The 25,057-nt window shown below is 61.4% G+C and overlaps 2 protein-coding genes across 11 annotated transcripts in view; one reads left to right on the forward strand and one right to left on the reverse strand.

The window, feature by feature from the left end:
• The first annotated feature begins 12 nt into the window (after positions 1 to 12).
• CENPX (centromere protein X) lies at positions 13 to 4,173 on the forward strand. Its single transcript, XM_001489263.7, has 5 exons — positions 13 to 136; positions 2,819 to 2,870; positions 3,061 to 3,114; positions 3,381 to 3,469; positions 3,595 to 4,173. Exons 1-5 carry the CDS (start codon positions 107 to 109, stop codon positions 3,607 to 3,609), a joined length of 240 nt encoding a protein of 79 aa, XP_001489313.3. The 5' UTR covers positions 13 to 106; the 3' UTR covers positions 3,610 to 4,173.
• A 1,447-nt stretch (positions 4,174 to 5,620) lies between these two features.
• The window catches only part of ASPSCR1 (ASPSCR1 tether for SLC2A4, UBX domain containing), a 30,600-nt gene continuing 11,163 nt past the window's right edge, over positions 5,621 to 25,057 (reverse strand). For 3 of the 10 annotated variants that reach the window (XM_023651751.2, XM_070225764.1, XM_070225767.1), the window contains exons 5-16: positions 23,928 to 23,985; positions 22,828 to 22,901; positions 22,091 to 22,544; positions 12,463 to 12,602; positions 12,162 to 12,243; positions 11,658 to 11,724; positions 10,734 to 10,796; positions 10,087 to 10,139; positions 6,410 to 6,461; positions 6,082 to 6,151; positions 5,835 to 6,010; positions 5,645 to 5,747 (exon numbers count right to left, since the gene is read on the reverse strand). In XM_023651751.2, the coding sequence (XP_023507519.1) occupies positions 5,734 to 5,747; positions 5,835 to 6,010; positions 6,082 to 6,151; positions 6,410 to 6,461; positions 10,087 to 10,139; positions 10,734 to 10,796; positions 11,658 to 11,724; positions 12,162 to 12,243; positions 12,463 to 12,602; positions 22,091 to 22,544; positions 22,828 to 22,901; positions 23,928 to 23,985 (1,303 nt within the window). In that variant the 3' untranslated portion in view covers positions 5,645 to 5,733. Of the gene's footprint in view, positions 5,748 to 5,834; positions 6,011 to 6,081; positions 6,152 to 6,409; positions 6,462 to 10,086; positions 10,140 to 10,700; positions 10,797 to 11,657; positions 11,725 to 12,161; positions 12,244 to 12,462; positions 12,603 to 22,090; positions 22,545 to 22,827; positions 22,902 to 23,927; positions 23,986 to 25,057 lie in introns of all 10 variants that reach the window. The other 7 variants (XM_023651750.2, XM_070225763.1, XM_014737643.3 and 4 more) reach the window with 3 other exon arrangements.

Consider the following 25,057-nt stretch of genomic DNA (forward strand, 5'->3'; position numbering starts at 1 on the left):
GGTCCCATTCGAGAGTGGCGGGGCGGGGCTGCAGAGGGCGCGCTCCGAACTGATTGGCTGGGGGTCGGGGGTGGGGCTTCGGAGGGCGCGCACCCGGGCGGCGGTCATGGAGGGCACCGGCGCCGGCTTCCGGAAAGTGAGAGGGCCGGAGGGGCGGACGGGGGGTGCCGGGCCGGGAAGCGGGAGGTCGCCGGCCCGTGGACGAGGGGCTGCGGGGCCACTGCGGTCTGGCCCCACGAGTGACCCACGTGCAGGCCCTGAGCCATCCCTCGCGCTGCGGGCTGGGGCCTTCCAGGGTGGGCCCATTCCCAGAATCCGGCCACGACCCCCACTCTGCGCGCCCTTCGCCCCCCGTGGGTGGGGTCCCACGGCCGGTGGCAGAAGACCAGGCAGGCAACCTGGTCTGGGGCACGAGGGAGCGGGTCTGCAGAAACCGGGCAGGAGTGAGTGCCGCCGCGGCGGAAATGCAGGGGGTTCAGAGAGGGCCCGGGCCCACCGCCCTCCGCCCCGCCCTGATGCTCGGGAATCCGGCGGGACCTCCCTAAACCGCTTCGTGTTCAGGGGACCGCCGGCTCCCCCCGCCACCCCATGCTCAGAGATCCCACGGCACCTCCCTAAACCGCTTCGCGTAGAGTGCCCCTCTGCCCGGCTCGCTGACAGTCAGTCTGGCTGTGTAATCTAAAGCTGCCTTTTGGCCAGTCCTATATCCCGCGAGCCCTGTGCCGAACTGCGTTTCCGACAGCGTCTGTTTGTCTGCTGTCTGATGTGTGTCTGTGTATGGCTCTCCAAGTGCTTTCTTAGTAACACCCTAGCCCAGTCAGGCACTGTTACATACACTTGACATAGATTAACCCATGTAATGCTCACCCACCCTAGGAGATGGGTTAGTACCATCCCCATTGCCAGTGGGGAAACTGAGGCAGGGCTACCGTCAAGCCCAGGCCACCCGACTCTAGAGTCTCTCCATTTGCTTCCGGGACGCCCCGCCCCAGGGCGTTCTGGGTGAGTGGGTGGGTGGGTAGGAAGGCTCCCACACCCTGCAGGCTGTGAGTGGTTTCTGAGTCTCATTTTATTGCTCTGCCCTAAGATTAGGAAGCACCGAGCACTTGATACCAGGAAGGTTCTCCAGGAGGGCCTGTGGGTCTTTGTGACCTGGGGAGGAAGAGAGGGGCTCAGCCCCTCATGACCACTTCCTTGTCCCATGTGGGAATTTCAGCCTTGCAGAAGCTCAGGGGAGTTCTCTTTGGTTCCCTTTCTGCTGCTTCTCCTTTTTCACCCAGGATCGTGGCTCTGCCCCGGCACAGAAGGAGTCCGTGATCTAAAAGGGAAAGTCACTGAGCCTGAGGCGACCTAGAAGGGTGGTGGTGAGAATCCACCCATCGTAATAGCTGGAGAGGGGAGCACCGGGCTTGGCCTCCATCATGCCAACCTGGACAGCTCTGGAGTCCTCACCCCGAGGGCTCTGGCCAGAGTGGGGTTGTGGTCATAACCTATGACCAGGGCTGTCCTAGTTGAGGATATTAGGGAGGCAGGGGCCGTGGTGCCCGCATGCAGTGGGGCAAAGGCTGAACACATCCCAGGTCCCATCTTGTCCTCTGTGAGTTCGAGTCACTTGTTTAGGGAACCACCACTCCCAGCTGGTGCTAGATGTTGCCATGGCCCGGCGCAGGAGCCTCCCCTACAGCAGCCTGGCTGATGTAGTGCTTCCTGTGGGTCCAGGGGCAGGTGGCGCAGTAGAGCCTTCTGGGTCTTTTGTGGTACCCTCCTGGTAAGCAGCAAAAATGACCAGCAGGTGGCGACAAGCTCATGCAGTTACAACTGGGAGGACAAGGCCGCTGTGGCTGCTTCCTGGAGTGACTGCTTCCCCAAGTGACCAGGTGGCAAGTTCTTACCCTTCTGAGCCTGGACCCATCGTGTGTCCACTCCACTCCGCTCTTGGGCTTTGCTGAGCTGCGCTGGGCAAGGTAGTGCGACCTCCCGTGGCTAAGGCCTGAGGCCTGACTGGCCCCCAGCTCACCTTCCCTGCACTACACTCCATTTCTGGGCTCCTGCCACTGCTGTCCTGCCGACGCCCCAGGCGCTCTGCTGGCTCCTCGGTTGCAGCCTCTTCTGGCTGGTCCCTGCCCTCAGCAGCCTCACTTGGTTCACCCAGATCCTGCCACCTCCCAAATCCTCATGGCCAGCTCCAACATCCTGGAAGACCCTTCTCTCAGCTCCAGCACCCACCTGACCACTCTGCTTGGATGCCTCATGCTTCTTTCTCACTCCACATGACTCAAGCTGAACTCCTGAGTCCCTGGATCCCAAAACCCCTCCCCGCCCACAGTCCCTCTCTCTGCAGAGTGGCACCATCCTTTGGAGGCTTAAGCCCCCACCTTGAGGAATCTTGGCCTGGACCTGTCCTTGTCCCATCCTTGTCCATCGGGAAGTCCTGCAGATATGCCTGGGTTCTGTCCCCCTGTCCCCTGTCCACCCTGACCAGCCCCTTGAGGGGAGAGCACTTTGGCCCCTGAGGCTGGGGCCGTAAGACTGCCCTGCATTCCACAAGGACTGGAGCCCCGGAGAACACCAGGCAGGCACCTGGGCTGCTCCCACCTGCCCACCACCTGTGTCTTATTTCTGGTCCTGGAAGCATCCACAGGGAGGTTTCTCCCCACCACCTAGTCCCCCACCCTAGGGGAGGCCCCATCGGCAGAGGGCATTTCCATCTGGAAATTCCATCCCCATCCCGTCCAGAACTAAATGCCTATGGGGTCTGCAGCAGTCAGAGGGGTGGGAGCAGGGCGACTGGGCCGCTGACGCCCCTCCATCCCCCCAGGAACTGGTGAGCAAGCTGCTGCACCTGCACTTTAAGGATGACAAGACCAAAGGTGTGTGACACCAGTTGGGAAGCAAGCAGGATTCGGGGGGCTGCTGGGAGTGGAGGGCTGGGGGTCACCTGCGGGAGGATGAGCCAGGTCAGAAGTGGTGAGGAAAGAAGTGGGAGGTGGAACTGCAGCCCCTGACCAGGGCACAGGGAGAGGGCAGGGGTCCTGTAACCTGCTCCCCTCCACCTTGCAGTCAGCGGGGACGCACTGCAGCTCATGGCGGAGTTGCTGAAGATCTTTGTTGTGGGTGAGCTGAGGGACCCCGGCAGCCTCCTCTGATGTCTAACCTGGGCTCGTGAGCCTTTTGCATTTTTTATGGGGAAACCAAGACATGTATTTTTCCCACAAGCACCTGGGGTCTGTGTCCTGGAAAGTTGTGTTTCAGGGGCCACAACCTCCATCTTCTGAGCTGCCAGCTGGCACGGGGATGGGTGAGGCTGAGGCTCAGGGTGGTGTGGGGCTCAAGCTCCCCCAGCCTTGTCTGCCTCTCACTTCCCTCCTGTGTCCCGGCAGAGGCAGCCATCCGCAGCATCCGGCAGGCCCAGGCAGAGGACCTGGCCCGCGTGGACGTGGACCAGCTGGAGAAAGTGCTGCCTCAGCTGGTAGGTGGGCCCGGCAGAGGGGGCAGCATGCCTGTTCTGTCCTGCCCTCCAGGAGCAGGGCCTGGCAGAGGAAGTGAGGGGTGGGCTGGTGCCCATGAGGCTCTGAGCACTCCTCTCCCCAACAGCTTCTAGACTTCTAGGGGTTTCCACGCTTGCTGCGGCTGCCTGTCCAAGTCATGGCCAAGCCCCGTGTCCACATGTCTTCTGTGGCCTCTGACCTCAGGCAGGGAAGGTGCTGCTGATCCCCGAGATTCTCTTCCCGCCCCGAAGATGGGCCAGGCCCCAGCAAATGCATCTCTCCTCCTGGCATCCTCTCTGCCCTGCTGCCAACAGCCCGGATGCAGCGGATAGGGGGTCATTGAGGGGATGGGGGGCCTGTGTGGGGAACCAGGCCCATGGGGTCTGGCACCATGACACGTGCCCACCCCTTGTGCCTCCTGGGGCAGCTGAGCACCCGCCAGTGTGCGAGAAGCACTGGGTCCTCGGGAAGCAGGTGCCGAGGGAGAAGCCGGGACCAGCCCACCAGAGCAGGTAACCTGTGTGTCTTCTACAAACAAGCAAAGCTGCGTGCAGTCCTGCCACCCTGACATCAAAGCTAGTGTGTAACCTTTTAACCACTTGATATTCCCCTCTGAAGATGCTTCCCTGAGCTATAAATTTGTTCTCACAAAGCAACATCAATAAATCAAAGCTGCCTCTCCCAGGCACTGCCTCCTTGTTGCCATTAATCACCCAAATTCAAGTTGCTTCAAAGCCTAACTTGCCCCCTCTGTCCACCCTGGTAGGACAAAAGCAAAGCTCTGAGAAAAGGCAAGATAACAAGTGGCATGTGCGAGTGTCCTGCCGTGGGCCGGGCTGCAGTAGGGCTGTGAAATCGGAGCCCTCACACACGCGGCTGCTCGCCTGGAAGTGGCGGTCCTGCCATGGGGCTGCTGTGGGGTTGCCACCGGCTGGCAGGCATGCCCAGGAATGTTGGTGTGGGCAGGGTCTGTTGGTAAGGGATCATGCTGGTGCCAAGGACCAAGAAGTGCAGGGTGGGAGGAACCTGGAGACCAGCCATCAAGCCTCTGCTACTGACGTGAGGCAATGCCAGGGACAAGCAGGTCAGCCTCAGGCCATGCCTGCCGTGGACCCTCGGACGGGTGTGGGACCCACTAGAGGGCCCATCTGGGAGGTCTGGCTGCCCTCAGATACTCAAGGGCCTCAGGGGCCCAGCTCCTTTGGCACAGGGCTGGGCGGCCCTCCCTATCCCGCAGCCCCCACCTCCCTTTAGTTCTGAAAGCTGCTTTGACTCGTCAGAACCCAGGACGGGAACACCCAAAGGGCTCTGAGCTGAGTGACTGCAGTCAGGACACGGAGCCACAGGACGTGGTCCACTGGGGAGGGACGTCCAGGTGGGGGAGGGGGGTAGGACAACAGCTGCCCCTGGCTGAGCCACCCCACTGACCCTGGGGACCTGGAGGCTTGGGAGGAGCTGCAGGGGCAGCCTTGCCCTACCTCTGCACCCTCCTGCCACGGCACCTGAGGATGGTATGGGTTGGGGGTGGGGGGGCAAGCCCTCCCTCCCTAATTCACCCCTGCTGGCCCCTTCTTGCACCCCTTCCTGGCCTCTGTGCCCCCCCCCCACCACCACCACCCCTAGTCTCTGGGCTTCAAAGCACTGGGAACATGTGGAAGTAATTAGACCTGAAGGGGGAGGCTGGCGACAAGTGCCAGAACCCATGCCCCACAGCCACTTTGAAGTGTGCTCAGATGGCGGGGGCAGGCGGGTAGGGCACTGGGAAACCCCAGGCTGGCCCTGCCCAGCCCCACTGTCTTCCCCTCTGCGCCAGGGCTGGGGTAGCCCAGCCTATGACGCAGCCAGGCGGGCTGTGACGCAGCCAGGCGGGTGATGGCTGGAGGCCTTTCTTCTCACACCTCAGAGAAGGGGTAATTAATGTCAATTAGGTAAAAACCAAGAGGAGGCGGCCTGAGGTTCAGGGAGGGCACTTGGGCCCTTGTTAATGAGAACAAGGCCCCAGCAAGCGGCCCCCGGCCCACACCATGGTCCAGTCTGGCTGCAGGACCAGCTGGCCCCAGCATTAGGAGCAGCTGGAGACCTGTGCCTACAAGGCTGGGACAGAGGACCCAGAGGCCCTCTTCTGGAGAAAGGAGGACAGGAGAGTCTCAAGAGGGTTTGGGAAAGAAGCTAGAGCCTTTATTCCTGCTCAGGGTGGGGAGGGGTCCAGCGGCCAGGAAAGCGGGCACCTCCGGGCTGGCGGCTCTCACCTCTTGCCGGCTGCAGTACAAACAAACCAGGATGACCTTGTGGGTCCTAGGCCCCCGGCCTGCAGCCCCTCCCAAGCCGGCCACCCCCCCACAGTACCTGGCAGCTTCAGCCACTTAGGCACCTTGCCCAGATCCCTCCTCACAGGCTGGGCTGTCCCGGGGCTCAGCTCAGGAGGCCCCACTGCCTGCTCCTCAGCAGCTGGCTTCGACTCAAGGGGTGCAGGGTCAGGGGCTGGCAGCGGGGGCGGGGTCCCGGGGGCCCTGGACATGCACCTGGGGATGGAAGGGGCAGGACGGTAGGCACTATAGCAGTGGGCTCCCCCCACCCCTCTGCAGGCACTCACTTGGCCACCAGCACGTCAGCTGCAGATGGGGATATGGTGTGTTCCAACAGCCTGGGCTCCAAGTAGAGGCCTGCAAGACACCCAATCCACCCTCAGGCCATGGAGGAGGAGGCCCCCCACCACCACTACTACTGTGCTCTGGGAAAGGACCTGGCCTCGACAGATGGCTGTCCCAGCCCACAACCCCCAGGGAGTAGGGGACTGGTGTATCTGGGCCACAGGTCTCCCTTCCAGACTCAAAGTCCCCTGCTCTGGGAATTCAATGAGTTGGGACACAGGGCCCAGGGCTGGCCGACAATGATGGGCAGAGCAAGGAACCCCCACTCACCTGTCGGCACCTCGGCTCCAAAGTGCACAAGGGCAGCAGGAAAGAGGTTTGCCTACAGGGAGGCAGAGAGGAGCTTAGGGGACCAGCAAGGCACCAGGTAGGCACTGTGGGCAGAGGCCAGCGGGGAGGGTGGGCTGCGCCCCACTTCCATGGTGGCCTCGTGAGGACTGTACCTAGAACAAGCCACAGTCACCAGGCCCAGGGCTCTGCTGAGGAGGGCAATGGCCCCCACCAGGCCCCTGCCATCAGCACAGTCTGCTGCCCAGTCCCCACAAGCTGCCCCCAGCCCAGCTTCACCTGTTCCTCCTCTGGCACCAACCCCAGGGCAAGCCAGGCCAGGGTGTCAGACCACAGAGGACCCTCCAGGGGCCAGCCCCAAGCACCGGCCAGCCAGGAAGCTCTTGTAGCGTGTTTGCTCTGGCATTTTTAATCACTCTTCTCCCTCCTGCCCAGTTCCTGGGGTGGACAGTTAACACGCTGAAGGCAGGAACTAGGCCTGGAAGCCCCCACCCTCCGCAGAGACTGCAGGAGGCAGACAGGTCAGAGGAGATGCAAACGGACACACAGAACTGTGTGGTGGGGTGTGGGGCAAGGAATGGCCAGGGAGGCCAGAGGGGCACAGGGTGGCTGCTGGCCAGGGCCCAGCCTGTGCTGCCCCCTCCCCTCCCCCATCCACACTGCCCAAATAACAGAGTGTGTAGGGGTCTTTGGGGGCAGCCAGGTGGGCCACCCTTAGGCTAAGGGGAAGCAGCCAGACCCTCTGTGAGCTGCTGGACAGGAGACGGGAACACCATGGGGGGACCCTCAGCTGGCCCAGGCCCAGGCATGGGGAGTGGGGGACTCTTGGAGACAAGTTATTTTGGGAGTCCAGGGCCAACAGGTACTTCCCAGATCTTCTGCCTTTGGGAGTCCACCAGCCAAGACCCTGAACACCAACACTCAGGTTCCCTGTTTCGGCACTGGCTCTTGCCTGGTGGGAAAGAGCCAGTGCCAGCTAGTATGAAGCCCCACACACAGGGCAGGCACTGCCCCACGGGCTATACATCCTGCCCGAGGGGGTCCAGGAACTGTGCCTCTCCTGAGCTCCTAACTGTGGGGGTGGTGGCAGAGGGTTTCTGCTCAGGGACTGGCCTCACCTGCACAGGTGTGGGACGAGGGTGGGTCACACTGCCCCTGCCATGCCCCTGGAGGCCTCCCAGGCTGGGGCTGATTGCAGTGCAGAATCAAGGCTCTAGCAGAAGGCCCCAGGGCCCCCCAGCATCGTAACCTGCCCTCCACTCCCACCTCTGCACCCGAGGACCAGGGCTGCAAGCCCCAAAGCTGGCCCGAGGTCGTAGCGATGCTGCTGCCTGAGGATCTGTGTCCTCAGCCCTTGGTGGAAAGGCCACAGCTGTCAGCTGAGTGCATCCTCTCTGCTCTTGGCCCTGAGCTCTCAGAGTCGGGTGGTGGGTGTTAAGAAGAAGAATCTTCAAAAGGCAGGTCTAGGAACACTGAGACCAGCTGAAGCCGAGGGACACAGATCAGGGCTGTGAATGCTCTGAAACCCCACTGCGATGCCTGGGATCAAAGCCTCGTGTGGAAGGATGGCCTGGGGTCTGCGGAGGCTGCCCTAGGGCCCTGGAAGACCCGGAAGCTGGGGGGTAGCCAGGAAGCAGGAAGGGAGCATGGGAAGGACAGCACCCCTACTTTCCCTGGGCCCAGCGTGGCTGGACCCCAACTGGGCCAAGCCACCAGGTGCGGGGCCACCCCCACAGCACCGCGGAGGATGGCATGCTCCCATTTCACAGGACCCTACTCAAGCCCACCTGCACAGGCTGTCTGGGGGCTACAGGGCTTGAAGCCTTGAAGACCCCTCTGACCAGCTGGGAGTCCTCTGGGCCCCTCGGGGTGGCTCTTCTGGAACTCAGTCTTCTTGCCTCCCCTCAGCACCTGCTGGAAGCCCTCTGCCCACTGGCTGCATCTCTGGAATCCCAACCAAATAAAAGCTGAGTGGACAAGCACAGAAGACCACTGTGACCACCAGGAGGGAAGGGATACCCGTCTGCTCAGGCTGAGGAGGTCCCTGCAGATTGTGGTGGTCTTCAGGTCCTGCTAAGGGAGATGCCTGAGCCCGGGACGAGGTGGTGGGCACAGGGGCTAAGATGGGGGTGGAGCAAGGACCCCTGGGGCTCAGGCCCAGAAAGCAGGTTTGATGTCAGGCCCCAGGAGCCTTTGTGCCCACCAACTGTGTGCCTGCATCCTCCCATCCTGTCCTCACCCTCAGCATCTCTCAGCAAACACTCTCCTGGTCCAATGGCCAAAAAGGGCAGCTGGGCTGCCGTCCCCTACACCTACCCCAAGCTGTCACTCTCCAGAGCTCGGGGCCGGCCCCCAGGCAGCCTCCAGGGCAACCAGCAGCCAGAACACAGCCCTGCCAGGGACATGAAAGCCGGCGGCCTCCTCGCCCGCTCACTCGCGGGAGGGAGGAAGGCTTCCTTCCCTGAACGCTGCCAGCTCTCTGATCGCGGGCGGGCAGGGACACCACCCGGCGCGGAGGCCCTGCGGCTCCAGGCTGAGCTGACGGATGAAAGGAGACGGCTGCTAGTAGCAGGGGCAGAGTGTCACCAGAAATCAGCCGTGTGGGCGGGACAGGCAGCACCCCAGGGCTCCTAATGGGAGGGGGGCCTGGGCGCTGGTCCTCTCCATCCCAAAGCACCTTCCAAATTCAATGTTTATCAACAGGCTGGCCAGGGAGGATGGGCGGGGATGAAGGAAAGAGGCCCAGAACCTCTGGGGCTCCCGGGGTCTGCAGAAGAAGGGGGCTGTGAAGGGGGTGGGGGGGAGTGCACAGTGCCCTGCTCCCACCCACTTTAACTCCTTTCCTTGGTGAGCTTCCAGCTTCTCTGCCTGGTCTTGCCCCATCTCCCCCACAATGGTGGCAGCCCCGGGCAGCAAGCAGACCCCCTCGCCCTAACTCAGACCTCTTCAGGGCCTGCCGGCTACTTAATAAGGGCCGGCCTCTGTTACTAATTAAAATATCTCAAGAGACTTTGAAGAGAAAACCATTAGACCAGAGAGCTGGGGAGGCCCCAGGCTGCTCTTCCAGGGGCGATGGGACAGAACATTCCTCCTGGCTCTGGAAGGCAGCCCAGCGGGGTACTGCATCAATGCTCCTCACCCTTGGGAGCCCTAGAGGTTGATGGGAAGGTGGGGCAGAAGCAGCTGCAGTAGCGGGGAGGACCCACAATGGCATTCCCAGCAGAGGCCGAGGGGTCCAGGGGGAGGCAGGAGCACGGAGGCAGGCCTGGCAGCAGCCCCTCCAGCCCAGGGCCAAACCTACCCAGTGGCTGGCACCCCAGGGGCCTCTCGGGCAACCAGCCACCTGCAGCTGAGGTCTCTGACCCTTGACCCTTCAGGGGCTCCTCCAGCAGCCCCACCTGCCGATGCCTTCTCACCCAGCTCGAAGGCAGTCCCACTCAGGACGGCCGGCAGCCAGCTGGGCAGGCCCACCCTTGCTAGGGCAGGAAGCGGAGGAGGCTGGAAAGCCCCAGAACCAACTTCAGAGGCACTCTGCTCCCTCCAGTCCACTGGCTAAAAGGCATATTTATCCTCCTGCAGCAGCTGCCAGGTCGTTCCTCCCGCCAGCCTCAGCCTCGCCCTCCCCAATCAGGCAGCGCCCCCAGCCAGGCAGCCCATACCTGAAAGAGGGTCATCGTGTGGTCGTCCAGGATGGTTTTTGGAGGAGCGATGACTGCGGAAAGATGGTTGTTTGGGTCAGGAAGCGCCTTGCCCCCTTGCCCCTGTTCCTGTTCCCCAGGGAAGACAAGCCTAAGGGTAAGGGGGGGAGGCCCAGGGCATACAGCCTCAGGAAAGGATATTTCTGAAGAGCCCTCTCAGCTCACAGTCCTCTGCCCACCTCTCTGCTGCTGCAAAAACCCTGGCAACAGGCCAAAGGAGTGGCCTGGAGTGGACCCACCTGCAGGGGACCCCAGCCCCAGACAGTTCCCTGTGCAGCCTGGTGGCCTGACCCCTTACCACCCAGAAGCCCTCCAAGGGAGACCAACAGCTCTCCATCCCCCATCTCCCTGTAGCTCCCGGGACCCTGGGAGGCCAGGCGGGAAGCAGACAGTGCAGGGCACTGAGGCAGGAGAAAGGCTGACCTCCCGCCTTCTCTCCCCAACTCGTCCTTAGACACCAGTGGGCCTCACGCGGTCGGACGGGCCAGCCACAGGACCTGTCTGCCCCACGACACTGTTTCTATGGGAAAAGCTGCTTCTAACCCCAACTGGGAGGGACCAGGAGTCATGGAAACCTGAGCATGAGCAGGTCCTGGAGAAGCACTCACATAGGTGGAACGGCAGCTCGGGGTTCCCCAGGTGGCTCCTCACAAAGTCCCGCAGATCCCCCACTGGAGGAGGACGGACAGGGTCAGCAGAGGGGCTCCAGAGACGGGCACGAGCCTTGAGCTCAGACCCGCTGCAGGGCCCGTCCCACTGTGGGACAGGACAAGCCAGTTCCAACCTCTCCGCATGCCCCCATTGCCCTCCAGGCCAGCCTTGGGGGACTTGCCACCAGCCCCAGGCGGCTGGGCCTCCTGGGCCTCAGGTGCTACAGACACTGCTCTCACCTTCAGGCTGAATCAAAGCCCAGTGGTTTCAGGAACTCAAGCTGGGTCCTTCCACAGTACCCTGAGATGCTTGACCCTGCTGGACCGTAGTGCAGACCGCCACCAAGATTCCTACCCTGCTGCAGAAGCATCCCTCCCTGCCCACCATCCAGTCCTAAGCTCTGCCCAAGGGAGGTCCTGGGTACAATGGCATTGTCATACAGCCCCCCAGGGGCCTCAGGGACCTGCCTGACACCCTAGCTGTCTTGGGTTCAGGTCACTGAGGACCCCACTCAGAATTGGTAGCGTTGCTTCCTTCCTTCCAGGTGAGCTGCAGCCCCAGGCAAGAGACCCACCATTGGATGAGGGGGAGCTCTGGGCCCACCCTCCCTCTGAGTGCCCCTCTGTCCTGCCAAGCCCAGAACAGGTGACTGCAAGGGGCACCCAGTACTACAGGCACCGCCAGGCTGGCCTAGTGAACATCTGACCCCTGACACACTCTGCAAGCTCAGAGCCTACTGCCTGCCCCACGGAGACAACAGCACCCTGAAACATCTGTCTTCCTAGAGCCCAAAGACCAGGTGGCCACAGTCCCACGGCCTGGAAGGAAAGAGCCAGGAGGGGCTCAGAGGGACCCCCATCCTCCCAGTTGGGGCTGCTTACCTGTCTCACTGGGCCGGAAGAAGCCCTGCAGGATATAGCGGTCAGGGAACAGGACCCTCAGGACCACCTAGGCCGAGACAAGCCGAGTTGTCAGCAGGACACCCAGAGCCCGGCCCAGGTATAGGGAGGCAGTTGCACCCCTCAGCCCACGATGGCCAGGCCCCCCACCCCAGGCCAGCAAACACCAGGACAGGGGCAGGTAGAAGTGCCAGCTGCCCCTGCCCCTGGCTGTCCCCCCAGTGCTCCTGGCTGGAACTGTGGCCTCAGCTCGCCATGCCACAGACTGGCCACAAGGACCAGTCAAGTACCCCTGTGTGCATTTGTAAACAACGATGACGTTTGTTTTCATCATGGAATGGGGTTGACTGGTTCATCAACGAACTGTGGCTGTGCAGGCCTCAGGTGAAGCCCAGGTGACCACAGCCAGTGGCGTGTTCCCTGCGGAAGCCACAGGAGGCCCCAGCTCAGAGCCACGTGCAGACACCCACCAGGCCCTCTGTGCACCTTTGGGTATCGCTCCAGTTTCTCCTTCATCTGAGCCTCCCTGAAGGCCTTGGTCACTAGGGGGGCTTCTTCCAGGCGCTTCCTGCAGGGGGAGGGGTGGTGAAGGTGGCGATGTCCCCAGCCAGAGCAGAGGCCCCACACCAGCTGGACTCTGGATTTCTCCCTTGCTCCACCCCAGGTTCTAGAGGCTGCTCCCCCATAGAGGGCTTGACGAGGAACCCCATGCCTGGGCCCCCACACCCACCGAGGTGCTGCCAAGGGCATGGGTGTCCGGGATCCAAAGGGGCCGGGGCACACCCACCGCTCGCTCTGCAGCTGGGCCAGGCGTCTTCTCACGTCGTCCACAGTCACCTGGAAGAACTCGTCAGGCAGCTCTGCAGGCCAGGCCTGGAGCAGCTCTTCCAGGTCAGGATGGCACACCACGGGGTCTCGGTCCACTGGCTGCGCAGACAGAAGGCTCAGCTGACGCAGGCTCCCAGGAGGCTGGGTCACCCAGGCCCCGCAGCTGGAGTGGCCGTGCAGACCCGAGTTGAGCGCACACCCTCACCGGCCCCAGCTGTCAGCCCATGGCCAGGACCAGGTCTCTAAGGTGGGGTATGGACAGTGGGCCACGGGATCCCACCCCAGGCCAAGCCTGTCTAGGACCAGAGCCCCCTCAGGCCTGCCTGCTCGGCAACACTGACACGGAGACCTCGCTCACCAGCAGGGCATGTGGCTTAGCCGGGTGGGCTGGTGCCCTGTGGCCCCTCACAGGTGAGTGGCAGCTGGGCAGGGCCAGCCTCCCCAGTAGCTCCTCTGCTCACACCTATGTCCGTGAGGGGCCCCTCACAAGAGGCCCAGGGAGCTGCCTGCTGTCAGGGTCCCCCCAAAGTGGCCACATCAGGGGCTCCACCAGAGAGCAGGGGAAGTGACAGGCCACAAATTAGAGGTTTGGCAGAAACCTGCCAACCACTGGTCCCACGCCAGGCTGACTCCACCTCCCCTCCCCAGGGGAATGGCCTGGCCCTCCTCTGCCCAACCTGGGGATACAGGAAGGGACGGTGTCACTGCTAATCGGCAGCAATGACGGTGGAAATTACCAGGCAGGGCTCGCTCTGCTCGCAGCACCTCAGGGTGGGTGAGTGCAGCCCGAGTGACCATGTGGGGGACGCCGCCCGTCGAGCAGGGCCTGACCGAGGCGGGCAGCTAGGCCGGCAGGGCCCACACCAGGTCCTGTCCTCCCTTGCACAAAATGGCCGCGAGCCCTTGGAGGCGAGACCACACCCTCTGCTCTCCGCCCCTCACCTCCCAACCCCCACTTCAGCATGGGAATCCCACCTTCTGCTTCTTGACACCCAGACAGGGGCTTGGCGGGCTCTGGGAACATACTTCCAACACTGTCCCTTCCTGCAGCCTTCCATGCAGCCCAGCCCGGCCACAGCCCCACCTACTCTAACGGTTAAACTCACCGCCCCGGCGATGGCCAGGCCCAGGCCAGTTGAGGGCCGGCTGCCTAGTGTTTGGGAACCAGCCAGTGCAACACACCTGCCAGGTGTCTGCAGGGCTGCCCCCAGCCACACCCGAGGCCTCACCGTCCCCATGGGCAGGTCCCCACAGTCCACTGAGTGCACGGCTGCAGCACACCTCACAGTGCGGCTCTCCCACTGTGAAGGGAGGTGGGCTCTCACCAGGAAGCCCCTCTGATCTCAGGGCACCATGCAAGTGGCCAGGAAGGGCTGGCCGAGGCCTGGGCAGTGGGGCCTGTAGATGGCTGACTAAGGTCCCTGACTACCCCTTCAAAGCCACAACCACCCTGCAGCCACCACAGGCAGTCTCCACCAGGGCTTTTATAACAAGATGCCAGGCGCCAGGCTGCCCCCTCAAGCCATGGCGCCTGCATTCCAGAAGGACCAAGAGCTCGCCTGGGCTCCTGGGGAAGGGCAAGGGCAGAATGCGGATGTGCCTGAGCTGGGAACTGCCATGTCACGAGTGCCAGGTCCGCGGGAGCTCAAGCACAAAGGCCCCGGGCTAATGAGCAGGCTCTGGTACCACCCTGTCTCAGTCCCTCCCTTGGAGGACCCAGCCCTGGGCAGGGCAGTCACCCTGAGAACCCTGCAATCGGGTGATGTGCAGTCTGTGGCACTGAGCTGAGCCTGACCATCCAGATGGGCCCCCTGACCTCAGGACATGGTCGGCAAAACCAGTCCCAGGGAGCAAGTGGCCACTCTGGCCTTCCCGTCCTCCCTGGCACTTCCAGGGCACAGCCTGCGGGTAACCAGGAGGACTGCAGGCCGCTGGCAGTGCCAATAACCCCAAGGCCCACAGCCCTCTCCCTGGGCCACCTGCAGATTGGGGAATACAAGTGACACCAGCCATTGTCTTCACGCTGCTCAGAAGCCACTGACTTTTTGTCAGAAAATAAAACTGACAAAACTCCTCTGTCCTGGATCTACTGTCCATTCCCACCCCTCCTCTCAGGTCTCCACTCTTCTCCGGAAGCCTGTCTGTTAAACTGAAGCCAAGGGCCAGGGTGCCACACAGAAACAAGAGTGCCAGGCAAGAGCAACCTCAGGACACAAACTCTCCACATGCCCTGCGGCCCTGGGGCCTCCCTTCCTCTGGGCATAGAAGCCAGAATGCCCAGCAGCCTCTGCTGCCCACCAGAGCCCCAAGGCCAGACCACTCGAGGCCCAGAGCTGCTGCCACGTCCTGGCCCTGCTGGGCCCTGTCCCACACGAAGGACTGATGTCGGTAGCTGGGTTGGTGGGAAATGTCGTGCTGCCGCCAAATGAAACGCCCTGACTGAGCCTCCCCAGGAGAGCCTTTCCACCACCGAGAAGAGGGGCTGAGGAGGAGTGGCGGCAGCAGTGGGGTGCGGGGTGCGGGGCCTTGCAGGGCACACCCTGCACTGGGGGAGGCCAGAGCCAGCAGCCTCTGGGCCCAGCCCTGGCCCTGCTCACTTCAGACGCTCTGCTGGCAACCTGGCCCTCACGTGCTGTCCTTCACCCACCTTCCCGGGTCATGGGCAGTTATGACACACGGCCCCATCCTAGGTGAATTTATGCAGATGTTTCTGGATGGAGAATAGAGATCTAGAACGAGACACTGTTAGGAAAAAAGAGCACACACGGCAGCAGCCACGAGGGAACGGCGCAGCGCCCCGGCCCTCACTCCGGGAAGGAGTTCCCGCAAGCTGGCCAAGGGCCACAGTTCCAGGGCCGGGAGGGGGCCCCAAGATGAACCTCCCAGCAGGCGCACGAGGACGCTGGCAGGGTCACAGGCTCTGGGCTGAGAAGACAGAGCTTGGAACCTTCTTGGCCTTCTGACAGCTGGCCTTCATGGCTAAGTCTCCAGACTGGCTCCAGAGGTTTGCAGGGAGCCACACAGAGGACAGTGCCTCCACCAAGAACTCGACGTCACCAGGCCTGGGCCATCCTTGCGAAGGCGCTGGTTTTCCACCTCCTCAACTCAAGCTCCTGAATGCTGCCAGTCTCCAAAGACACAGCCCCAGGACCCCATCCCTTTGGCCCGGGGAGAGCCAGAGGGGTCGATTCCTCCCCCAGTGCCCCGGACACCGTGGCGGTGGCGAGAGAACAGGCAGAACAACAGGGGCGCAGCCAGAGGCCAACCAGTCGGAGGCCCAGCACAGGGTCTCAGCCCCCAGAGCAGGGGGTCTATCATGACTGCACAGGAAGAAGCTGAAGCACAGACACGATCCTGAGGGGAAGGTGTGCCAGTGTCTGTGGACTCCAAGGGGGCAGCCATGAGAGATCCAATTCTCCTGATGAAATGCCCAGGCTGTGGGCTCATTTCCCACAAATGCAGGACGCTGGCACAGACCTCCAGGTCCCAGCCTCCACCGAGGGTCTTACAGACAAGGAAACATCCAGAAACCCAGGAAGGAGGGGAGGCAGTCTGTGAACTGGATGACACTGGCCAGGGTCTTGGGAGGCATGTAGGCAGGACAAGACCCTCTGACAGACAGAGGGACAGGAGCACCCTCTGTGGGCCCTGGGTGACAGTGCAAAGCCGGACAGATGCTGGAGCGACATCCGGGCCATTTAGAGGTGGAGACTTGGTGACCGACCGTCAGCTGTGGACAGCTACTGCTGCCCTCAGAAAGAGCCCCTGCCACACTGGGACGGGCCCTGCAAGGAAGACCCAAGGGGATGAAGGGACGAAGGCGCTGCCCACCCTCCGTCCACGCCAGGTTCCACGTGGCTGCACACACAGCCAGGGACCAGGCACGGAGGGGACAGGGCCAGGGATGGGCTGAGACGGGCCCAATGCATCCCCGGACAGTTGGGTGGACATGCTCCAGCAGCCACCACATGAGTGGCTCAGGATCCACTTGGACACACAGGGCTTCCCTCATGTCAGAAGCGGCCTCACTGCCCACTAAGGTTTCCTTTTCTTGACAGTAACTTTCCAGGACGTGATGACACATGGAGAAAAAATGTAAAGACTATTTGGAGGTGACCTCAACCCCAGATTTTCCAGCTTCCCTGTAAGGGTTCTTGTTTTTCTCCCTCCCTCCCTGTCCCCCCCCCACCTCACTCTCGACCCAGACTGTCCTCTGACAATGGTTTTGGGTAAGAGGGAATGTGAAGCGCTTCCCCTTGAGGCTTGGAGCTTCAATGAATCAGTGCTGGAGGGACACCGGCCAAACCTCCCGAGTTACTCACAGAGCCAGCCACCCTCTGGAGGGAGCGCTGGAGCACGTGGACCCCATCAAAGGCCTCCAGACACGCAGGCAGGGAGGGCTGTGGCAGAGCGCAAGGCCAGGCCTGATGCTGGGCAAGGCTGCAGGCGGGAACTCCTCTGAACACCCAAAGCCCTGGCCACGAAGCTTGCAGAGACGCAGCGGCGCAGGGCGGCCTCGGGCAGAGCCCTCACCCACCAGCCAGCACCAGGCAGAGACAGTGCCTCATCCAGCCCAGGGCCCAGCACCCACTCCTGGGTCTGCCCACCCTTCCAAGAAGAAGAAGCAAGAGAAGCGATTTAAAAAGAAGAGATCAGGGTAGCTAAATATGGGGCTATGGCAGCGACACTGGCCTATTTTAAAGCTGAGCAGCTCCCGTGCACCCATGGCAGGGCCAGGCCTGTACCACTGCCGATAAGGCACATGAAATGCCCAAAGTAATGAAATAAATAAATGCAGAGTGTAGTGCAGGGTCTCCTCAGCCACAGACCTGGCAGCTGCCCCTGGGGAGCCCGGGGACCACGCGGCCCAAGGTCAGCACGCCTTGGAGGGGCGGATACCAAACCAGACCAAAAGGCCAGGAACAAGCCCACAGAGAGCCCCTCAGGCCCAATCAGGATGGGGGCCTGCAAACCTGGTCTCCAAGGCCCCCATCCACAGGAGGCCACCTGGCCAGCTCTGGGGCTGCAGGGGTGCTCTGGTGGCCAGAGTACCCTGCACACGCCTTCTCCACTCTGGCTCACAGGCTGAGCATCTATCTCTCCCCCAAGTCCAGTCATGGCTGAGACACAGTGAGATAGAGATGGCTGGAGGGCACCTGCCCATCACAAGGCTTCAAAAGCTGCCATGAGACTCGGCCAGTGCCTTCAAAGCCACTGACCATCTGCCAACAAACCTCAGTGGGCATTCCAATCAAGGTCCCGGCTGCGTCTCTCAGAACAGCTGGGCCCCTGGGCTATCACCAGAGCCTAGGGGATGTCCATAAACACTGGGCACAGCAGGAACAGGCTTGCACCATGCCCTGGGCACACAGATGGGGGACATCATGGGCAAGTGCCCTGAGAAGGAAAAGGGTGGCAAGGCAGCAAGAGACGCCATGCTCGGTCCACTCTGGCCCCCAGGCCCTGACCAGGCTCATAAACCAGGAAGCAGGGACAGCCAGAAGCAAGGCTGACGCCTGCTGTGAGACAGGGGTGCAAGGCGCTGAGGAAGTCCTGAGGTCCCCATCTTTGTGGGGGAGAAACTACCCCCTAGAAGGTGTGGGCAGGCAAGGGAGACTGCTGTCAGCTGCCCGCCCTGCCCAGGGGGTCAAGGCCTTTGATCAGGGATCCTCATGCCTGCTGTATGGGGGGCGCCTGCTGGGACTGCAGCCTGGCCACGCACAGAGCTGCAGGGCGGCCTCCCGGGCCAGCGGAAGGACTTCAAAGGACAGGCCAGGGGCCGCTGGGCAGCCCCAGCCTCGCCCGGCACCCGATTCTGATGGCCAGTAAAACTACCTTCTAATAATTAATGTTCTGACATCAAAGGCAGGGGAGCCGCCCGGGTCTGTAAACCATCCTGGGCCTCAGCAGAGGACCTGCCTATATTTTATCCTGTCTCTTCTGACTCTTTATTTAAATCTAAAAACCACACACAGGCAAAACACTACTGGGAGACTTGGAAGCTCTTTTTGATACTGAAGTGTGCCTTTGAAGTTCCCCCAAAGTTCTGTTTTGTTCCCTTCTCCCCTCCCCCAGGACTGAAAAGGGACACAAAACAGACACCATGTGGCCAGCGGCCCTCTGGGTGTGCGGCTGTTAGTGACAGGAGGCGCGAGGCAGGCGGGCGGGTGGGGGACGCTCCACAATCGACCAGCTGCTGGGGCTCCCAGATCAAAGGCACACGCTGCTGGCGGCCAGGCGGACCCTCCCCAGGGGGCCCTGGGGTCAGCACTTGGGGCTGCACTGGGATCCTGTGCCTGGACAGCAACCACCTACTGGGCAAGCATAAGCCCAGGCCCCAACCCTACCCCAGAGCCCCACGGGCCATCAGCAGGTTCCCAGGAGACACAGAGAACCAGGGCCTGCCCGGGTCAGGAGAGCCAGGGGCCTAGCAGCCCCACTCCATGCACCCCTGCACCTTTAGGGTGGGAGGAAACAGCCAGCCCCAGCACCAGGGTCTGGCCCCCAAACCCAGGGGCACCTAGGAAGAGCAGGCCCAGAGTGAGTCAGGCCCCCAGCATCAGCTCACCCCAACCCCATGGGTCTGCTTTCATCTGCTGATTCTGGGCCCAGGTGACAAAGGCCATGAGACTGAGGGCTGCATACTGGTTTCTAATGTGACCCAAACATCAGCATAGAAGCCAGTGGGGCCCCCAAAGGGCCGGGGTACCACTGCCACCACCTCCCCAGGATGGAGGTTCACGGGACTTGGGACTGGCTCCCCCCCATCTCCTCCCCTCCTCCACTCAGCAAGAACACATCAAGAGTGGTTCAGGGAGCAGGAGCAAATCCCAGCCACCTATCCTCTGCAGGGACCCAGGCTCTGTTCCAGGGCCGAGCTTCCCCCACCACCCCAGCACCCTCTACCCTCCCCAGGTGTGTGGCCTGGAAGCAAAAGAGAGGGGGCTCCAGAAGAGACAGGATGCCCGGCAGCGGGCTTCAGCAGCACCACCTCTGTCGTCTGTTGCACTTACGAACACAGATGTAAAACCCTGAACTGAAATATTAGTTAACCACGACTAACCATGTAGCTAAAAAAGAAACACATCACTGAAACTAGACTGATCCCCGGAATCCAAGGATGGCTTGACGGGGAAATCTATCCAAAACCCCACCACGTGAATGAACTGAAGGAGAAAGGCGACATCAAATTATCCTGCGGAAGAAGCAGTTTATAAAGCTCCAAACCCACTTATGATAAAGCAAACTCTGAAAAAAAGAGAAATAGAAACTTTCTTAACTTGACAAAGGCTTTTCACAGCACAAATCACCCTTCACAGATAAACTACACATTATTCCCTTTAAAGTCAAGGTCAGGACAAGAACACTCACTAAAACTGCTCCTATTCAACAAATACTGGAGACACAATCACTGCAATACAAAAGGAAAATGGAAAGAAGTAAGGACACAAAGGAAAAAGAAAAAACTGACATTGTTTGTAGAAACTACGACTGAAACTAACAAACTACTGGAACTAATAAAGGAAATGAGCAAGGCTGCCCGGCATAAAAACCAACAGCGTTCCACAGCCTGGGTCAAGACTCATTGTCCTCACTCGGACCAGCTCCCCCTCCACCATGGGACAGTTCTAAGTAGTTTTTCAGGTCGCTTCGCTTAAGAGTCCTGCAATGGCTCTCCAGCATCTGGAGAGGTGATTTGTGAAAAGGAATTTTTCCCAGCAGTGGGACCCTTCTTATCACAGAACATGGAGAGTGGATCTTGTGCATAAGTGCATGACACAGGTGGGATGAAGCCACTTTGCAGGAAGGGAAGGGGGAGGAAGGTCGAGAACCAGAAGCCCCAGGCATCTCACAGGTGACACCCACCCACAGCTGTGCAGCCTCAGGGGACTCCACAGGTGACAACATGCAGCCCAGGCTGGAAACCCAGGCCGGTGTCACTGTCAGGTCTCTCTATTAGTGTTCCTAACACTTCGAGAGATGTGCTAGCTGGAGGGAAAGACCTTCTCAGGAATCACACCAAGGAGGCAGGGGCACCTGGGGCAATCCAGGAGCCCAAAACACCCAGGGAATCTGTCACATGTCTTTACTGATAATGGGGCAATGGGTCTGTGAACACCACCGAGGGAGTAGTCACACAGAAGGACCTATGAGTGCGGCACCTGGACCAACACCATCTGGCTACGGCTTCACAAAGACGACAGCAGGAGCCCTGTTGTGTGACCCATGAAATCCCAACTGGACACAGGCCCAGTGGCCCCTCAAGTAGAAAGTTCTGCAACAGGACCCAGTGTGAGAACCAACCCGATGGGCAGCCCATGCCTCTCCTCCCTCTCAGGAACTCCGACGTGGCTGCAGCCAGCCAGGGCCAGTCCCGGGCGAGGCCAGCCTCACCCATAAAGGACCAGAGACAGCTAGCACCATCGGATGGCAGGGGAGGTGGATGCTGGTGTGACGCTGAGAGCCTGCCCACTACATGCCGGGCTCCTGCAGAGGCACCGCCTACCCGGGGGTCCCCTTGCTCTGGGGGCTGCACCCCAACCTGTCACTGTCTGCTCAGCCTGACCCAAAGTGCGAGGTCCCTTTCACCTCTCAGGTCAGTGTGTGGTCAGAAGAGTGGACGGGAGTGGACGTCACTGCGGGTCAGGGTGTGAGATTCAGGGACAAGCAGGCCAAGGTGACACCTCGAGTCAGAGGCACTCAAAGACAGACCCAGCCATCAAGATGACAGCGTGCTGTTTGCAAAACATGCCCAGGGCTGGCCCCAGGGCTGAGTGGTTAAGTTCGCGCACTCCACTTAGGTGGCCCAGGGTTTCGCCGGTTCGGATCCTGGGCACAGACATGGCACTGCTCGTCAGGTCACGCTGAGGCAGCATCCCACACAGCACAACCAGAAGGATTTGTAGCTATAATATACAATTAGGTACTGGGGGGCTTTGGGGAGAAGAAGGAAAAAAAAAAGATTGGCAACAGATGTTAGCTCAGGAGCCAATCATTAAAAACAAACAAACAAACAAACAAAGTGCCCAACGCTGGACTGATGGCAGGTGTGTCCGTGCGTAAACTGTACCTCGATGAAGCCAATCCCAGAAGGGAAGACGCCGTGCTGGAGGTGTGCCAGGGCCTCGCCAATGTCCTTTCACCTCACAACTTCACCCCGTCGGCGAAAGATACACTCCCTTCCCCCAACCACCCTGAGGCGGCTGGCCACGCCAAAGAAGTCCCCCCAGAGACACCAAGCACCCCACCGGCTCAGCGTGTGAAGAGCGAGCAAACACCGTCTCCCTCTTGCTTGGTCGAGGGCAACATTAAAACCGCTCCGCACGTCGCGCACACGCTGGCTAGCGGGGAGGACAGTCAATGTGCTGCGGGGTCGCTCGGCTCAGGACTCAACGTGGCCAAAGCCACAACCGCGTCAAAAGCCAGTCAAGACTCCCAGCCCAGGCAGAGGGTGGAGGGCGACGGCTCCGAGGCCACAGAACAAACCCAAAAAACCACTTCCCCAAGAAAAGGAAAACGCGCCCGGAGGCCAGACCCACTGAGAGGGCAGGCGCGGCCAGGAGAAAGGACCCCCAGTGCCCCCTTACCGGCTCCAGCTCCGGCTCCGGCTCCGGCTCCGGCTGGGGCTCCTGGCCAGGCCTCAACTTCTTTGGCTTGGAGGGGCCTCCAGGGCTAGAGAAGGACTTTGGCAATTTGGCTGAAGGTGACATCAGAGTCCTCGAAGACCCAGACGGGCCCCCCAGTCGTTGTCCTCCACCCGAGAATGGAACGAAGGGGACAGGTGCAGGCTCCTTTAAGATCGGCTTCGCCTGAGCATCCACCGGCTTTGGGCCCAGGCTATCCACGTGGCCAGCCTCTGAGGGGCCTGTCTCATCCTGACGGCTCCCGTCGCCGCGGCTGAGACCTGCTGAGCTCGACGGAAGCAGAGGGCTGCCAGCTGCCTGGTCGGCTGGCGCGGAGGGGGCCGGGCTTGCCGGCCTTTCACTCTTCAACCCCCCAGGCTCCGGCTTGCCGGCAGAGTCTCGTTGCTTCATGGCAAACCTGAGGGGGAGGCCCAGAAAGCAGGTGAAACTCCACACGCAGAGCCCGTGCCCACTGCTGGGTCTCAGCCACAGCCTATGAACCTTTAAGCACCCCATGGGCCACTTCACCCCACGGTGCCAAACCCCCAACCCACAGGCGGGAGAAGACACCGGCAGCGGCCTCAGATCAAGGGGCGAAGACCTGCAGGGGCACATTCTCTCTTCTATTTTTCCACATTTCTTGTTTCTTTTCCATTGAGACCCCACTTCTTCCACAAAACAAGACTCAGAGGCCCGCCCACCTGATGATGGCGCTGCCCCCCGTGAGGCCCAGAGACTGCAGCGTCGTGCCCTGCAAGGCAGCTCTGCCGGTCACCTGTGAGGAGGGAACAGGACAGGTGTGCCCAAGATATCCACTGATCCCCAGCCGACAAGCTCCCTCACCTGACCTGGGTGAAGGCGCCATGGGCCCTGCCCACCTGCCAAGCCCACCTCACGCTGCCACCCCCAGCCTGGGCACCAACATCACTGGCACCACAGGGTCTCCCCAGACGGCCCCAGCTCAGCACCAGCCTCCCACACCCCAACCTCATCTGCACCCAAGCATCTGTTCGCTGGTCTGCGTCTGTCTCCCCCACCCTGCCCCATCCAAGGCCTGGACAGGTAGGGCTCGGGCCTGGGTTAACCACATCTGACCAGCTGACCGGCCCTCTGAGCGGCTGGTCCAGTCTGGGCCCAGGTGCCTGAGGTTGAGTGGTCCATCTCTTCCAGGGAAGGACACGTCCCCACCAGGTCCCACCCCTCACTGTCCTGGGTCAGAGAACCTCAAACAGGGATAAAGAAGTGGGCGTGTCCCATCCACACCAGGACCCTCCTAGGGCCCCTCGGGGACAGTGGCCACCCCGGGCCAGGAAAGGGCGCTCAGCCAGGGTCGAAACAAAAAGCCCCTGTGAGCCAGGGGACCGAGTGCCAGGAGGGTCCCCCGTCACGGGCGGGTGGACGGGCGGGGACAGGCAGGACCTCAGTGCCAAGGCTGAGCCTGCACCACACTGCACTCGGTTTTGAAAAAGATCAAAACACAGAGCAAAGCAAATATTTATTAAAATGAAACCACTTTTGTGACTCTTGGGCTTTGAGAGAAGCTGAGAAAACAAACAGGGTGTTGAGGGAGGCTCTGGGAGCAGCCGGGCGGCCCGTGGTCAGCTCCCCCGGAGCCAGCACTCTGCTCTCCTTCCATGAAACACATCGTGCTTTCAGAGCTGTCTCCCCAGCCGCGGCTTTGAAGGCGGGTCTGAGGGAGAGTGAATTTTCCAGATTGGAAAGTGGGGCTGGGCCCGTGCGGCGACTTGGGAGCGGGCGGCGGGACGCGGGCCAGACGGGCGGGGCCAGGCAGCTCACCTACCTCATCCCTCATGTACACACAGACTGGGCTCGCCTCACACGGCCGCTCCAGGCACTCTCTGCAAGGAGACAAAAGAAATCATCACAGGCCACCGCTGGCGTGAGGGGACACCTGGTACCCTCGGGAAGGCATGCGGAGGCCCCACCCAGGACAGCGTCCCCGGCCCACCCTGGCCGCCCCACAGCCACAAGAGGTGGGGGTCACACGCTGGGCAGGAGCTGCCATCAGACAGGCCTGGGCCGTCAGCACACGGTCTGGGGGTGTCTGCCACCTGCCTCCAGCCGTGAGGCTCCGAGTGCGGGGAGGACACGCAGCAGGGGAGGAGCCACAGGACACTGTCAACCGTGCCCTGGGTCAGCGATGAGAAAGAGTGTCCTGGGGGGCTGTGATCTGAGCTTTTACCTGAAGCTGTCCTCCCAGAGGGTCACTGACCCCTAAGTGCCAGGAGCAGCTCAGGGCACAAATCCACTAAGCGCACTCCGAGGCCCCTGAGGCTACGAGCACTCCCCGCTGGCCCCTCCGCCTAGACACCGCGGGGCAACGCCAGGACCAACGGGGCACTGGTATTCCTGAAGGGCTGGGGCGAGCTGCATGTCGGGACCGTGGCCTGCCGCCAGCCCCGAGGGCGAGCCAGGCCCTGAGAAGTTATGTGGTCTCTGCCATGAGGCAGGAGGATGACAGTGACGCCTCCTCAGGAAACACACCCAGATGCCCACGTGGTTGAGCAGGAGAGGCCCAGGCTCACAGAGGGCTCTCGACGGGCACTGAGATTACTGTCCCCAAAACACAAGAAAAGGAACCTGAAGGCCATGGCAGGGCACAGGACACTGGCGTGCCTGGGCAGGCCGAGTACCTCAGGCCACTCCACCACACAAAGGCTGGGCCTGTGGCCAGTGCACGGGCAAACGGGCATGAAACACCACACACGCTCCACATAGAGTTCTCTCCATCATCCGGGAAACAGCAAATGCACCAGGTGCCCTAGCCCTCAATGCAGCCACTCGGTCATCACACACTGGACCCAGCCACCAACGTCCTCCCACCTTGTCAACCAGACCGAGATAGGAGAGAGCAGCCGCCAGGAGGTGGGCATGCAGGCACACAACCAGATGCGCGCGCGCACGCGCGTG

This window comes from Equus caballus, chromosome 11 (assembly GCF_041296265.1).
Source record: "Equus caballus isolate H_3958 breed thoroughbred chromosome 11, TB-T2T, whole genome shotgun sequence".
Taxonomy (NCBI): Eukaryota; Metazoa; Chordata; class Mammalia; order Perissodactyla; family Equidae; genus Equus; species Equus caballus.

What these genes read in the sequence shown, in the direction of transcription:
- CENPX (XM_001489263.7), top strand. Translation starts at nt 107, where the DNA reads ATGGAGGGCACCGGCGCCGGCTTCCGGAAA. An exon ending in CCGGCGCCGGCTTCCGGAAA is followed by an intron (nt 137 to 2,818) that starts GTGAGAGGGCCG and finishes CCATCCCCCCAG; the next exon opens with GAACTGGTGAGCAAGCTGCT. An exon ending in TAAGGATGACAAGACCAAAG is followed by an intron (nt 2,871 to 3,060) that starts GTGTGTGACACC and finishes TCCACCTTGCAG; the next exon opens with TCAGCGGGGACGCACTGCAG.